Source organism: Oncorhynchus nerka, linkage group LG28 (genome assembly GCF_034236695.1).
Source record: "Oncorhynchus nerka isolate Pitt River linkage group LG28, Oner_Uvic_2.0, whole genome shotgun sequence".
NCBI lineage: Eukaryota > Metazoa > Chordata > Actinopteri > Salmoniformes > Salmonidae > Oncorhynchus > Oncorhynchus nerka.
The window spans coordinates 27,896,584-27,913,117 of NC_088423.1; the positions used below are offsets into that span (position 1 = coordinate 27,896,584).

Here is a 16,534-nt window from a genome sequence, read left to right on the forward strand (position 1 = left end):
CATTGCAGGAAATGATCTGTCATGTAGCGAATTTATCCCACAGACCCATGGCAAAATGTGTAAATTTGCAGCAAACTTTCTTTGAAACTGCAACATTTTCTCTGCACCTCATTGCAAAATGTGTTGAATTACTGGAAATGAACTCTAAAACATACCTTTTTTTCTTTCTGCCGTCAAGACGGGGGCCACTAAAAGGTTTTGACCTCAAGGTGGGGGGCCCCCCAACAACATTTTGTTTAAGGACCACCAAATCTCTAGGGCCGTCCCTGTGTGTGTGCTGCATGTGTATGAAATGGATATTGGATATTGAGCAGGTGTTTCAGTCAGACAGGATATGAGATGTACTGGAAAAAGAGGGAGGCAAGAGGAGATATGAAAAGAGAATAAGGAGAAGAGACAGGAAGAGATGAGGAGGAGGAGGATAAGTTCTCTGGTTATATAATATCCTATTGGGATCAGGCAGAGGAGAGCGGTTAGAGAAAGAGAGAGAGAGAGAGAGAGAGAGAGAGAGAGAGAGAGAGAGAGAGAGAGAGAGAGAGAGAGAGAGAGAGAGAGAGGGAGGGATGGGGGAATGAGGGGGCATTACACACACACACACACACACACACACACACACACACACACACACAGAGAGAGAAACCTGGTATGGGGGTGATGAGGTGTCGTCGAGGGATTCCACTGCGAGGAGAGCGCAGGACAGGAGACCTCACTGAGGACGAGAACACAACAAAGATATAAACATACAATACTAGAATACAAAACATTACCCCCCCCCCCAACAAAACTCTCCCTCCACTCCCCCCCAACCCCTTCCCACCACCATGCCACTGTCCACCAATGCACCAACAAAATGAACAAAAGACAACAACTAAGGAAAACAACAATGCAAACAAACAAAAGACATCAAGGACAACAAAAATCAAAACAGCAAGGCCGACTGTATGTGTTTGAGTGCATGTGTGCCGCTATTTACATATTTGTATGTGTCCGAGTGTGTGCACATGATTGCGTTTGAATGCATGTGTACACACCACACGTACAAGCACCTGCTTGTACCTCAGCCTGAGGCAAACAGGCATGGGATATAACAGTCATTCAAAACATATTTCTTGGGGGGGGTTTATTTTGACATTTATCTTTGACCGTCAGAAACTCCACCCCCACCTGTCTCCAGTTCCACATCCCAACCCTCAGCTTCTCTCTGCCCCTCCCAACTATCTCTGCTGGCCACCCTCTTCTGATTTCTACGAGCCATATATCTTTCAACTATGCTGTGATGTTTAACATACAGTACAATTTGAATGTATCTAATCGAATAGAATCCACAGGTTATTAAGAGTATTAGTATATTAGCAATTGACTGACCAAGTCTCTCCAGATCTCTCAACAATGCTATTTCTAGGGTCAATTTTAGAATAATGTTGTGCTTTTTTAGCCATTCCTGAACCGGAGACCAGAAACAGGCTACCTGAGGGCAATACCAGAACAAATGGTATATTGATTTTGTATCCTCACAACAAAATCTGCAGAGCTGCGATGGTTGCATGCCCCAAATATTCAACATTTTGTTGGTGGCATCACATTCCTAGTGGGTCAGAAGTTTACATACACTCAATTAGTATTTGGTAGCATTGCCTTTAAATTGGTTAACTTGGGTCAAACGTTTCGGGTAGCCTTCCACAAGCTTCCCACAATAAGTTGGGTGAATTTTGGCCCATTCCTCCTGACAGAAGCTGGTGCAACTGAGTCAGGTTTGTAGGCTCCTTGCTCACACATGCTTTTTCATAAAAAATAATTAAAAAATGTTCTATGTGATTGAGGTCAGGGCTTTGTGATGGCCACTCCGATACCTTGACTTTGTTGTCCTTGAGCCATTTTTCAACAGCTTTGGGAGTATGCTTGGGGCCATTGTCCATTTGGAAGACCCATTTGCGACCAAGCTTTAACTTCCTGACTGATGTCTTGAGATGTTGCTTCAATATATCCACATAATTTCCACCCTCATGATGCCATCTATTTTGTGAAGTGCACCAGTCCCTCCTGCAGCAAAGCACCCCCACAACATGATGCTGCCACCCCCATGCTTCACGGTTGGGATGGTGTTCTTCGGCTTGCAAGCCTCCCCCTTTTCCTCCAAACATAACAATGGTCATTATGGCCAAACAGTTCTATTTTTGTTTCATCAGACCAGAGGACATTTCTCCAAAAAGTATGATATTTGTCCACATGTGCAGTTGCAAACCGTTGCCTGTCTTTTTTATGGCAGTTTTGGAGCAGTGGCTTCTTCCTTGCTGAGCGGCCTTTCAGGTTATGTTGATATAGGACTCGTTTTCAGCATCCAGCATCTTCACAAGGTCCTTTGCTGTTGTTCTGGGATTGATTTGCACTTTTTGCACCAAAGTACGTTCATCTCTATTAGACAGAACGTGTCTCCTTCCTGAGTGGTATGACGGCTGCGTGGTCCCATGGTGTTTATACTTGCGTACTATTGTTTGTACAGATTAACATGGTACCTTCAGGCGTTTGGAAATTGCTCCCAAGGATGAACCAGACTTGTGGAGGCCTACAATGTTTTTTTAGGAGGTCTTAGCTGATTTCTTTTGATTTTCCCATGAAGTCAAGCAAAGAGGCACTGAGTTTGAAGGTAGGCCTTGAAATACATCCACACGTACACCTCCAATTGACTCCAATTTTGACTCAATTAGCCTATTAGTAGCTTCTAAAGCCATGGCATGATTTTCTGGAATTTTCCAAGCTGTTTAAAGGCACACCCAACTTAGTGTATGTAAACTTCTGACCCACTGGAATTGTGATAAAGTTAATTATACGTAATTTGTCTGTAAACAATTGTTGGAATTTTCTTTGTTCCTCTGCCAGTTTTGATCCTTTATATTGGGCAGACAGACCAGTTCCCTACCTCCTCCCGCTGCCACCTGCCTCTTCTATAAGGAGTTAGCACTAGAGCAGAAACAGACTGCCGCCCCGGATATTTTTGATGTTCTTACATGAGCGGCTCTTCAGTATGTCGTAGGCCTCCAGTTCAAAGGGCATGACAATACTGTCAAAACGGCCCAGCTCTGTAGGAGGGATCAGCATCCTGGAAAGACACAGAGAGAGGCTTGGTGAGAGGAACTACACATGCAGACACACACACACACACCTGCTTTGTCGTATCAGTAGTAGTGACACACCATGGAGTACATTAACCACACTAGCATATAGCACACACACACACACACACACACACAAACATCCCACATGTAAACACACGCATGGACGGACGGACATACGCGCGCGCACACACACACACCTGATCTCTCGTATCAGTAGTAGTTTCTCAGGTCGGTCCAGTATGGCCAGTAGAGGGTGTACTAGATCCTCCACCACACACTCCAACATGAACTGATACAGATAGAGAGAGAAAGAGAGAGGGTTCATCTTAATAGTCTATAATAAATAATGTTGTTTTCCTTTCCTACATCTGAAACAACTGGACAGGTGAGAGAAGATTCACAGTATTCATCTTAAAAAATGTACCCCTAGGTCAAGCCTCTATTCCCTTCCCTCTACCCGCTATGCACGTGTGTGGATTTGAGACAAGGTACAGATGATGCCACCCTGATAGCTTATGCAGAGTTCTGAAGGAAAAACTGAGGAGTTGACCATTTTGGTGTGAGGAGTAGAGCGAGTGAGTGTGACGGATAGAGGGAGAGAGAGAGAAAGAGAGGAGAGGTTTATTTAAAAACATACTGTACATACACTATCAGACACATATCGCTAACCCTTTTGTCTAATATCAAAAAATATCACTAGACTGGGAGAGCGAGATCAGATGATGGCCGATATTTGACCCTTGTTATACAGATGTTGGGTCTTAATTTCATCACTATTTTGTTGCAGATAGGAAATTCAACTTGTAGTGTATTTGAGTTTCAGACTTGATTTGCCCTAACGAAAAATGTACGTATCAACCCCTACAAAAATGGCCATTAATTATAATCCACATAATAATCCACATTTCCTGTTGCTGCAGGATTCTTTTTCTGCTGTCGCAAACTGGCTCAAATTAAGATCCTACATCTATAAATGACGGGGAAAATCTGTCTTTTGTCTGAGACGCTGGCGGACACACCGATCATTGTCAGACATTCAGACACACACAGGAAACCATACTTTACATGAAACTCATCAGTCTACAGTACTATGGGTACAGTCTGTTCACTGTTAGCTGCTCCGAAAGTGGTAGGTACTGTATGTCTGAAATTGAGAGGAACCAAGCTGTGCGCCAGAGGCAAAGATAACTGATCCCTGCCATGAAGGCTGCCAGAAAGCATGCGAACGTTGCTTAAATCCACTAGACAGGCTCATCCCAGCTAACAATTCTAGGGAGAGAACGTTTTTATTATGTTACCTGTAATGTTCCCCTGATGTTGGAGTGTCCAGTTTTCCGTTAGTTGGGGAACATTCTATGTATGTTAGTTAAAATTAAAACCTCCTAAGAAACTATTTAGCATGTTTTGGTGTTAAAGTTTGGTGTTAAAACCAAACATTCACTGACTGTTCTCAGAATATAACATGTTAGACATGTTTCATTGGAACATTGCAAGAACACTCCTGTGTCTAGTTTTCTGAGGGCTAGGAGAATATTCCCATCAATGTCACACCAAACATACACAGAAAATGGTTGCTATGTTTTCAGAATATAAAATAATAATATTCAATTACTGTATGAATAAACATACACAAGTGTGCCAAATATGTAGGTTAAAAGCTTTCATTGTCAAAAGACAGCAAGCTGTGACTGGATCAACAGTTCACCAGTCAGGGCTTTGATGGGCTTGGGAACAGTAACAAGGGGTGATGTGTAATGAAACTAGGGTGTGTGTGCCTCCACAGGACCATGACACAACATTACAAGAATGACCTGAAAAAACAAACCGGGAACAAGACAAAACGTCCTCGGGCGGCCATGACACAACGTACCAAGAAAGACTTAAAAACGTCCTCAGGGACGACCCCAGCACCAACAGGGAACTACTGTAGACAGAACCTCTAGGGGACCATGACTCAATGTCCTGACGACTTAATGTTATTTTCTTGCTTTGTTATTTTTGTTTCTGTATGTCTGATTCCTTCATTTCTACGGACATCAAAGTGGTAGGGTCTAGGAAGAGGGGCAAGGAATTGTTTCTGGATTGGCCCTTGCACCGTTTCAGACAGCCATTCCGGCTCAGTAGCTCTGCAGTGTCTCACTCAATATGCTGTTTTGTTTCAGGAACTCACTTACCTGCATTGTCTTATGACAGTCATTACAGCTCAGCATTTTCCCTCTCCGAGTGTCTGTCTGCCATTTTGGTTCAGAATTTACTCTTAAAATGTCTCCATTAGCCATTATAGCTCAGAACAGCCCCCATTTACAGTGTTTCACTCAGTCTGACATTTTGGCTCAGTGACTCACCCGCTTACAGTGTCTCATGACTGCAGTGACCTCGTCCTGACTGAGCAGTTTCCTGGCCATGTTCTCCACTTCTCCCAGGGTCTCAGGGTGAAGCAGGGGGCTGCTGTCCTTTAACCCAGCACGGGTCTCCCTTGGAGACGTCAACAGCTGGAACGGACGACCCCTCTCTTTATCTAGCGAGTCAGGGGGGCAGATATCCGGGAATATATAGAACAACATGATCACACAATGAACGTTGACATTGGTCAAATAACACAGCGACAGAAAATGTGCTTGTTCTCTGAACCACAAAATTACAGAGCTACTGAGTGAGTAGTAGTAAATGCTAGTAAAATGCTAGAGAGTGATTAGGAGACATCTGTTCAGCGACGCTAGCGAGTTGGTAGAGGTAAGGGTGAGGTATAATAGCCAGTGGGGTTAGGTTAAAGAGGGTTTCTGTTTATGCTGGTATCAAACCTTGGGTTGCACAGTGAGGTTAGTGTTAGGGTTGTGGTTGAGAGTTAGGGTTGAGGCTATGGTTAGGGTTAAACCGGGATGTGGGCATGAAGCTAGGGTTAGGGTCGTGTCTATGGTCAGTGTTGAACAGGGATATGGGCGTGAAGGTCTCCAGTCTGAGATGGAAGGACTGGTGCTTTTGTGTGTCTGATTGCTAACATGCATGCATTCATGTGTTTGTGTGGTTGTCCAAGTGAATGTAGGATGTGTCTTTCTATAAAGTTGTGCCAGTGTATCTTGGTCCTCTCACCCTTGTCAGCATGGTGGGAGGGTGATTTAAATCGACCCCTGTGGGAGTCCCCTGTCATTGTCTCTCTACTGTCCCGTGATGTGTCTCTCTCTCTCCTGTTCCCGGACATGTCTCTCCGTGCATCTCTCTTAAAAAGGAGGCTGACGAAGGTCTTGGAGCGCTGCAGGGTCTTGCTGCCCTCTCTCTCTCCTGCACTCTTCTCCTTTCCCTGCTTCTTCTTCTTCTGCTTGTCCTCTGAGGGAGCAGCATGGATAGAGATCAAGGTTAATGCACCACCTCATGAAGTGACATCATAATATACTGTATTCATTTATTTGATACTGTTGAGTTTGAATACTAGATCTGACGTGACTAGCACTCCCCCTACTCTTCACTTCTTCTGCAGCTGTTGCTTGTCCTTTGGTGGGTAGGGGGAACGGTCAAATCAAGTAAGGCCCTGCGATCCCCAGGAAACTTTGGTGTGGGCCTTAGGTCAGAGAAAACTGACAGAAAGCCTGGTCACCCATGATACAAGTCAGTATTCGACATCCATCCATGTCTGAGGATGTCGGGAGATGATGAACCAGCCACTAGGGGCAACAGTGAGCGCTGTTACCTTCAAGTAGTTTTTTTTTCAGATGTTGTGGATGGGAATGGCACATGGGTGTAATCATCTGCCTCTGATTCCAAAGGTTGAAAGTTAAAATCCAGTAATACAATATATTTTGGGGATTTGGGTTTTAATCCTATCCCAAACCTTAACTCTTACCTTAACCATTTGGAGTTAATGCCTGAACTTAACTTTAAACTCTTTGCAACAACTTCAACATGGATGAACATCTAATTCTGACGTGAGACTATGAGAGCTAGTTGGACATAGGGCTTCTATCATAGGTACATAGATGCCCTATCAGAATTACATAGGAGCCCTATCATGGGTACATAGATGCCCTATCATGGTTATATAGTTGCCCTATTGTAGTGTGATGGAACATTTTATGTTTTTGCTTTTCTAATAACCAATTTCTGTATTCATGCAAGTGACTGAACGACTCCTCACTATCAGTATCTGTAATTTGGCAGTACGCCCAGACCATTGTCTTGAGAACAAAAAATCTCAGTTTCAAGGTCTCAGCTTAGAGAAGAAACCTCGTGAGGTCTTGGTCTGTCACATGCATGACCCAGTATTGGTCATGAATGAAGCAAACTTTAATGATTTATTAATTATGAGTGATGAATAAGCAAAATCCTGCAAATATAACTTGTCTGTATATAAGAGAACTAACGGGACTACCCCAGGTGGAGCTCCTGATTGACATGTGTACTTGGTGCATTGAGTTGGTTGGAACCTCTCCAGCGCGCTGATAATAAAGGATGATTCATTCAAGATTGACTTTGAGTGTCCCTGGTGGTAATTTCCACGACAATTTGGAGTCAATGATCAGGATGATTGATTCTGCATGTGGAGCTTTCCAGTGGGGGTCTGCAAGGAAAACCAATGGCGCATTTTATGAAGCTTGAGGAAAATTCCCATCTGACCAAAAACTGTGAGCTGCCTGGAGGAGACACAACATCTGCAAACAATTGAGGGAAACGGCAACTGATTTCAGTAAGTCAATTTAAATGAATTTGTATAAAAATAGAAAAAAAACTATAATAAAATCAATAAAACGAAACATCAAAATGGAGGAGGGTACCACTAGTCTTAAGTCAAGTAATAGCATGAAGTGAATGTGGATGTGAGATGTGTGAGTATAGTGAATGTTTATGTGAATGTTGTGTGAGTGTGGAAAGTATTAAGCTGATTGAAATTGGGATAATAACAGCATTGAAATTTGGCTATTAACCTCAGATTGAAATCTGGATATTAAAATATTGAAACACTGCCGATTTTGCAGGTTTTCCTACTTAAAAAGCATGTAGAGGTCTGTCATTTTTATCATTCAACTGTGAGAGACGGAATCTAAAACAAAAATCCTGAAAATCACATTGTATGATTTTTAATGAATTAATTTGCATTTTATTGCATGACATAAGTATTTGATACATCAGAAAAGCAGAACTTAATATTTGGTACAGAAACCTTTGTTTGCAATTACAGAGATCATTCGTTTCCTGTAGTTCTTGACCAGGTTTGCACACACTGCAGCAGGGATTTTGGCCCACTCCTCCATACAGACCTCCTCCAGATCCTTCAGGTTTCGGGGCTGTAGCTGGGCAATACGGACTTTCAGCTCCCTCAAAAGATTATCTATTGGGTTCAGGTCTGGAGACTGGCTAGGCCACAGATGCTTCTTACGGAGCCACTCCTTAGTTGCCCTGGCTGTGTGTTTCAGGTCGTTGTTGCTGGAAGACCCAGCCACAACCCATCTTCAATACTCTTACTGAGGGAAGGAGGTTGTTGGCCATGATCCTCCCCTCAATCCGGTGCAGTCGTCCTGTCCCCTTTGCAGAAAAGCATCCCCAAAGAATGATGTTTCCACCTCCATGCTTCACGGTTGGGATGGTGTTCTTGGGGTTGTACTCATCCTTCTTCTTCCTCCAAATACGGCAAGTGGAGTTTAGACCAAAAAGCTCTATTTTTGTCTCATCAGACCACATGACCTTCTCCCATTCCTCCTCTGGATCATCCAGATGGTCATTGGCAAACTTCAGACGGGCCTGGACATGCGCTGGCTTGAGTAGGGGGACCTTGCGTGCGCTGCAGGATTTTATTCCATGACGGCGTAGAGTGTTACTAATTGTTTTCTTTGAGACTGTGGTCCCAGCTCTCTTCAGGTCATTGACCAAGTCCTGCCGTGTAGTTCTGGGCTGATCCCTCACCTTCCTCATGATCATTGATGCCCCACGAGGTGAGATCTTGCATGGAGCCCCAGACCGAGGGTGATTGACCGTCATCTTGAACTTCTTCCATTTTCTAATAATTGCGCCAACAGTTGTTGCCTTCTCACCAAGCTGCTTACCTATTGTCCTGTAGCCCATCCCAGCCTTGTGCAGGTCTTGTGCAGGTCTACAATTTTACCCCTGATGTCCTTACACAGCTCCCTGGTCTTGGCCATTGTGGCGAGGTTATACAGGTAACGAGTTCAAACAGGTGCAGTTAATACAGGTAATGAGTGGAGAACAGGAGGGATTCTTAAAGAAAAACTAACAGATCTGTGAGAGCCGGAAGAGAATAATTGAAGAGGTACATGGAGTAATAAGGGAGATTACTGAGTGTGTTTGGGAATAGTACTAAGTGAATGTGGATGTGAAAGTTGTGTGAGTGTGAAAGGACGTGTTAAGCTGATTGAAATTTGGATAATAAAAGGAGTGAAATTAGGATAGTAAGACTATTTAGTACTGAGTGAATGGGAGCTGTCAGGGGACTAGCTTGGGTGTGAAAGAGGTAATATGGGAGATTACTGTGCGTGTCTGAATGAATTCCCCAACCAGTTCTATTAGCTGAGTTTTCCAATCTATTACGTTATCTATGGTTATTATAAATGTATAGGAAGTAGCATCAAGTTAGTCTTAGGAGAAGGCTAGAGTGAGGGCAGGAGGCCCCACTGACAATTGTCTGTAGGCATTTATAAGAGACGTGTCTATGTGGTCAAGAAACCACAAGGAACCATTGAAGATACATATAGTGAACACCACCAGCCATCGATCTACAGGTAGTGAGCACTGACACGAGAAGCCATTGAAATGTTTGAGAGGGCAACAGCTGAGATGGATAAGGGCTGGAAACAATGAAGTTCATTGATGCCCACGGACACTGACATTTCCTGGAGAACATGATATGTGTACCTCTCGGGCTGCTGCACTGTGATCGTTGTAGGTGGTGTGGACGTGAATAACTAAAGATGTATAATGTTAAATAGGGATTCTGTATGGAGATACGAAAGAAGAGAGTATTATTATGAATATGCTGTTAAATAGAACACTAGAGTGAATATTTAAACCCCTGTAGGACTGGAACACTGGTGTAGAGGAGGAATTTGTGATGTAACACACATGTATAATGGGTTACTAGAGACAAAGTAACATAATACTGATTGGAATGGGTTACTAGAGACAAAGTAACATAATACTGATTGGAATGGGTTACTAGAGACAAAGTAACATAATACTGATTGGAATGGGTTACTAGAGACAAAGTAACATAATACTGATTGGAATGGGTTACTAGAGACAAAGTAACATAATACTGATTGGAATGGGTTACTAGAGATGATCAAGTAACAATACAAATAATAATAATCAACTTGCACCCCCACTCGTAGACATAGGTAAGTGATGTAAAGTAAAAAAGTATTCTGAGAAATGTTCAGGGTCCATCACGGATCATGTGATAAAGATAAGGTTAAAGCACTTGACTTACCCGTAACCAATACAACTATAAACTATTATGACATTTTCACCACACTGGTAATACATTTTGAAATAATGGACATTTAATAAGTATGAATAAGTGTGAAACAGAAAATGTGATCAGAGTATATAAGATTGAGAAGGTCTTCCTATTGGGAAGGGAGTCCAAGTTGAGGGAAACAGATATGGAGACTAGTGAAAGTAACAAAGTGAATGGTAATTGGCTTTCAGATAGCACTCTAATAATGCAATGTCTTAGTATTTTGAAGAAGTAAATGTTTCAATACAAGGTCACATGACAAACAGAAGGATAGAGCATTGGTACTGATATTAAATTAGAGGCCGCTGTCTGGTGTTTGGGTTAGAGATAAGCTTCCTGTGGAACAATAGATAGCCACCAGTAAACACTGAACTCAAACAGGCTGTAAGGGACACAGTGGAGAAATTTGTGACAGAGGTATGAATAATTAATTGAATAAGACACGTTTTTGACCATTTCCAATTATTATTACTCAGTTCTATAGTTTGAGTAGCACCAGTGATTTAGGTAAGAAGGTAATTTCATAAAAAACAATAATCTGTTTCCATTACATAGAACTGTGTCCATTGATTTAAGTAAGTACTGTCATCTAAAACAATCATCTGTTTCCATTACATGGAATTGTGTCCATTGATTTAAGTAAGTACTGTCATCTAAAACAATCATCTGTTTCCATTACATGGAATTGTGTCCAGAATAAGTAGATCCAAGTAAATGTTTTTAGTAAGAAATATTGTGCTGATAATCCTGCACCAACCTTTTGAAGGTCCTAGCAGGTTTCATATTTTGACTAGTTTATGTACCAGGGACAGTTTGTACAGAACTGTATGTGAATGCAACAGGTAAAAATGACAATGATTACAAGAGAGGAGCTCTGGGGCTGTTTACTTTAAAAGGTGCCTATTCAGCTTGACGGGACACTGTATCATCTGATGTGTCTGAAGTATAATTCTGTATGCGCATGGGTTTATCAAGACTTCATGCCCAAGATGCAGAAAACTCTCCCAGGATGTATGGAATGTCCACAACCAAGTCTTTTTTTATACAATGGGGAGAACAAGTATTTGATACACTGCCGATTTTGCAGGTTTTCCTACTTACAAAGCATGTAGAGGTCTGTAATTTGTATCATAGGTACACTTCAACTGGGAGAGACGGAATCTAAAACAAAAATCCAGAAAATCACATTGTATGATTTTTAAGTAATTAATTTGCATTTTATTGCATGACATAAGTATTTGATCACCTACCAACCAGTAAGAATTCCGGCTCAAAATGGATTTAAGATTTCCCCATCTCAAGTGATATATGAAGTATATCGAGTGATATATAAAGAAGTATATTGCTGTTGTTTTGTTTACTTTGTTTTTGTCTTGCTTCAACAAAAAAGGATTGGCCCTCTGCAGTGAGATTGCCATGGAGTATAAGCCAATTTTAGGAAAGAAAATTGTTTCAACTGTGTGTTGTTTTTCTCTTTGACATTTGTCTAAGACATTTGTATTAAGAATATTGGTAGTAGTAATAATTTGTCATACAGTGAAAAATGTGTCATAAAGTAAATCATTTTTCTTGATATCCTGAATCAGAAATGCCCTAAACTAAACTGTTGTTCTGGTCTGTCCTCTCTCGAGGTTATGGTGAAGGTGACCACAGATGGTATTTAGATGCATGAACAGTGTGAAGTAATGGTGACAATGGCGTTCACTATAGTCCTTCCTCACTTCTACCGTGAGACCTGAGTCCGTGCCAGCAGCCAGTACACCGCATCCAATCAAAGCTATCAACTGCCTTTTCTCTCAAGCCTCTCATGCCACATGAGTCCACGTGGAGTGAGCATGGAGAGAGATCCCGTCCAAACTTCTCTCATGTTGCTGGTGTACTGGTAGGAAAATTAACAAGACATAATGGACTGTAAAGGACAGTGGTGGCTCAGGTGAGAGAAAATCGGGACATTATCAAGGGCCATCCACTTTTAACATGTGCCATTGGGAACAACTGAAACGGCAGAAGAATGAGTGCCGGGAGGGAGGGGGGTGGACAACTGTCCACCCCCCAACGATTTTGAGGTATCGGGATGATTGTGGAGGTCTGCACGCTGCGAAATCTATAGTACTTTAGACTAGAAATGCATTGAGATACCGATCTGTCATTAACATGACACTCACGACAAAAGCTCCAGCGGGAAATGTCATTGCCAGAATCCATCAATGAAATTGTGTAATGAAGCATATGTGTAACTGTATGAAGTGAATGTCTTAAGCCATGGTTTTACAAGAAGAATTATACAACCCAGAATGAAGGTTTTGAAATTATGAATTGTCTGGTTTTATGTGTTGATTTGCCTTACTTCAATAAAAGTATAGAACCTTATGATAGAAGCTATAAGCTAAGGCTTACCTATAAAATGTAATGGTAATTATCACAGATTGAGTGATAAGAGGAGGGAATATGATGGAAAATGTTTTGTTTGTGCTTTTCTAATAACTAATTCCGGTGTTCATGCAAGTGACAAATCCTCACTATCAGTATCTGGAATTTGGCAGTATGTTTTGAGAGCGAAGCAGTTTCAAGGTCTCGGGTTAGCGAGAAGAATGACCCAGTATTGGTCAGAATGAAGCAAACATTGATGAATAGGGCTGTTGCGGTGACCGTATTATCGGCACACTTGTGGTCATAAGTCATGAAGGCAGTCAAATTCCATGTGACCATTTAGTCACGGTAATTAGGCTTCTCTCTGATGCTGCTGCTGGTCACTTCTTAGGGCTAGATGGCAGTATCCTGAATTTCCGCCTGACTGATGTACCCAAAGTAAACTGCCTGTTACTCAGGCCCAGAAGCCAGGATATGCATATATAAATATTGGTAGCATTGGATAGAAAACACTCTGACGTTTCTTAAACTGTTCTTAAACAGTTAACATAATGTCTGAGACTATAACAGAATTGATAGGGCAGGCGAAAATCCCAAGAAAATCCAACTAGAATTATTTTTTTCAGCTCCCAGGCTCTTATTATGGAAACCTGTTGGAAACCCCTATGTCTGTCTCCCAAATTTCAATTCCTATTGCTTCCACTAGATGTCAACAGTCCTTATTCAAGGTTTCAGGCTTCTTTTTTGAAAAACGAACAAGTATTTGAAGTTTTTGTTGGGAGAGCACCTGGACCAAATCAGTCTTTCAGCGAGGGCAAAGGCGTGCGCTTACGAATTTTCCTTTCCTATTGAACATAGTATTTTCTGTGTTAAACATTACAGTTTATTTACGTTGTTTGACTTGTTTGGACAAAGTTTACCGGTAGCTTTTTGGACTCCTTTGTCTGCATGTTGAACGAGTGGATTACTGAAATCAATGGCGCCAACTAAACTGGCTTTTTGGCATATAAAGAAGGATTTTATTGAACAAAACAACCATTCATGTTGTATGTGGGACCCTTGGGATTGCAAACAGAAGAAGATATTCAAAGGTAAGTGATTTACTTAATCGCTATTTGTGATTTTGTGAAGCCTGTGCTGGTTGACAAATATGATGATATGGGGCGCTGTCCTCAGATAATCGCATGGTATGTTTTCGCCGTGAAGCGTTTTTGAAATCTGACGATGCAGTTGGATTAACAAGAAGATAAGCTTTTAAATGATATAAGACACTTGTATGTTCATGAATGTTTAATATTACAAATATATATTTGAATTGCACGCCCTCCAATTTCACCGGATGTTGTCGGCTTCAATCCCGCTAGCGGGACACCTAGCCCAAGATTAATAGCCTACCAAACTTGCTAACTGCCTGGTCCTTAGCACTCTATTGTCCCTCTAATCACTCTGATGTCAATGCAAATGTTATCGAAAATCTAATCAAACACTTCATGAGAGCCCATGAGCTCATGTTGCACAACATTTCTATAGGCTATGCATTTGTGCGAGAAAACAGAGTAATGGCATCTACTAAAAAGAGGAGGATCCAATCAGCTTTCTATAGGCTAGGTCTACTATATTTATTTCTCACCTTTCCTAATATTAAGCACATTGCTTAGATTTACAACAGGAGCATAGCCTACCGTCCTACATTCGATATATTCAAGTGCATAGATGACATGTATTGCCAGTTTCAGTGCAGGTGCATGATAATGGTCCATTCTGAATCCCAAAAAAATGTCACACATATTATTTAGTATATGTAAAGACAAGATTAAATCAGGAATAGTCTGATGGGTGACAATATTAGCCTAATCACTCGTGAATTATATTATCACTTGTGAATGATGCCAAGCATAAGAAACAATGCTTTTTTTGCGACTTTTTCAAATCATAGTTGCACACCTCATGTAGCCTAGCTGATAGGCCTATATGGTTTTGACAAGGTTTGTATCACAACTGAAGTGGCCAAATAACTTCTTAATATAATAAAGCTCATTAATCCGCTTTACAAGTGGTGTAGAGCAAACTGGCATACATAAGCAGCGGTTGAGTAAAGTTTGGGGAAGATCATTTGTCACGACTTCCACCGAAGTTGGCTCCTCTCTCTGTTCGGGCGGCGGTCGTCGTCTCTGGTCTACTAGCTGCCACCGATCCTTTTTCCTTTTCTTTTGGTTATGTCTGTTTTGTGTTTCACCTGGTTTCAATTTGGTTAATTAATTCAACATTTCCTTTGGGGTTTTGTTCGGGATTGTTTTCGTTTGAACTGTCAGTGAGTTTGGGTTTTATTTTATTAGCTCATGTTTTACAGGTGTTTTTTTCCTGGACTGAGTCTGAGTGGGGTTTTCGTGGCTATTACTGTAGTCCGGTGTCCTGTTGTTTTCTGAGCTAGTTAAATAAAACGCCCTTTTCTTTGGAACTTGTTTCTCCTGCGCCTGACTCCACACCTACATCTCCTTGGAGAGATCTGACACATTCTCTTCACAAAAATGCACCTTTATAATTTTTTATTTTACCTTTATTTAACCAGGCAAGTCAGTTAAGAACACATTCTTATTTTCAATGACGGCCTGGGAACAGTGGATTAACTGCCTGTTCAGGGGTAGAATGACAGATTTGTACCTTGTCAGCTCGGGGGTTTGAACTCGCAACCTTCCGGTTACTAGTCCAACGCTCTAACCACTAGGCTACGCTGCTAATAAAAGCATAACATGCATAATTGCTTTTGTGGTCACTTTTGATAATGGTGTTTTCAGCTAATGGAACATTCCGCTTATAGCCTACTACCATGTGCACATTGCTGTGCTTATAATGTGAAGAATTAGCCTAATAGTTTGACAACATTTCAAGCTAAATGTTCTGATCTGTTATGTCAGCCACATTGCAAAAAGCGTTTTTTTTATGCTAGTGGTTGTATTCCTTTGGGATCTATCGCATCCCACAACTGTCCCAGACTATGTTTGAAGACTATGTTAGCCTTCATTTCTCAGAAAAATAATAGACTGATGAGTTTCAGAAGAAATGTCTTTGTTTCTGGCTATTTTGAGCCTGTAATTGAACCTACAAATGCTGATGCTCCAGATACTCAACTAGTCTAAAGGCCAGTTTTATTGCTTCTTTAATCAGAACAACACATTTCAGCTGTGTTAACATAATTACAAAATGGTTTTCTAATGGTCAATTAGCCTTTTAAAATTATAAACTTGGATAAGTTAACACAATGTGCCATTGGAACACAGGAGTGATGGTTTCTGATAATGGGCCTCTGTACACCTATTGTATGTAGATATTCCATTAAAGAAATCTGCCGTTTCCAGCTACAATAGTCATTTACAACATTAACAATGTCTACACTGTATTTCTGATCAATTTGATGTTATTTTAAATGGACAATTTTTTTGCTTTTCTTTCAAAAACAAGGACATTTCTAAGTGACCCTAAACTTTGAACGATAGTATAAATATATAGACGAGCAATGTCAGATCGGCACAGACTAAGATACAGTAGAACAGAATACAGATATGTAAACATTATTAAAATGACTAGTGTT

The 16,534-nt window shown here is 41.3% G+C and overlaps 1 protein-coding gene across 1 annotated transcript in view; it reads right to left on the reverse strand.

Annotated features, from left to right (window-relative positions):
• LOC115113077 (PDZ domain-containing protein 7-like) overlaps nucleotides 1–16,534 on the reverse strand; it is a 56,993-nt gene that overhangs the window by 17,382 nt on the left and 23,077 nt on the right. The window contains exons 8-12 of the mRNA XM_029640302.2: nucleotides 6,204–6,437; nucleotides 5,459–5,631; nucleotides 3,311–3,402; nucleotides 3,006–3,097; nucleotides 641–709 (exon numbers count right to left, since the gene is read on the reverse strand). Coding sequence (XP_029496162.2) covers nucleotides 641–709; nucleotides 3,006–3,097; nucleotides 3,311–3,402; nucleotides 5,459–5,631; nucleotides 6,204–6,437 — 660 coding nt within the window. The remainder of the gene's footprint in view (nucleotides 1–640; nucleotides 710–3,005; nucleotides 3,098–3,310; nucleotides 3,403–5,458; nucleotides 5,632–6,203; nucleotides 6,438–16,534) is intronic.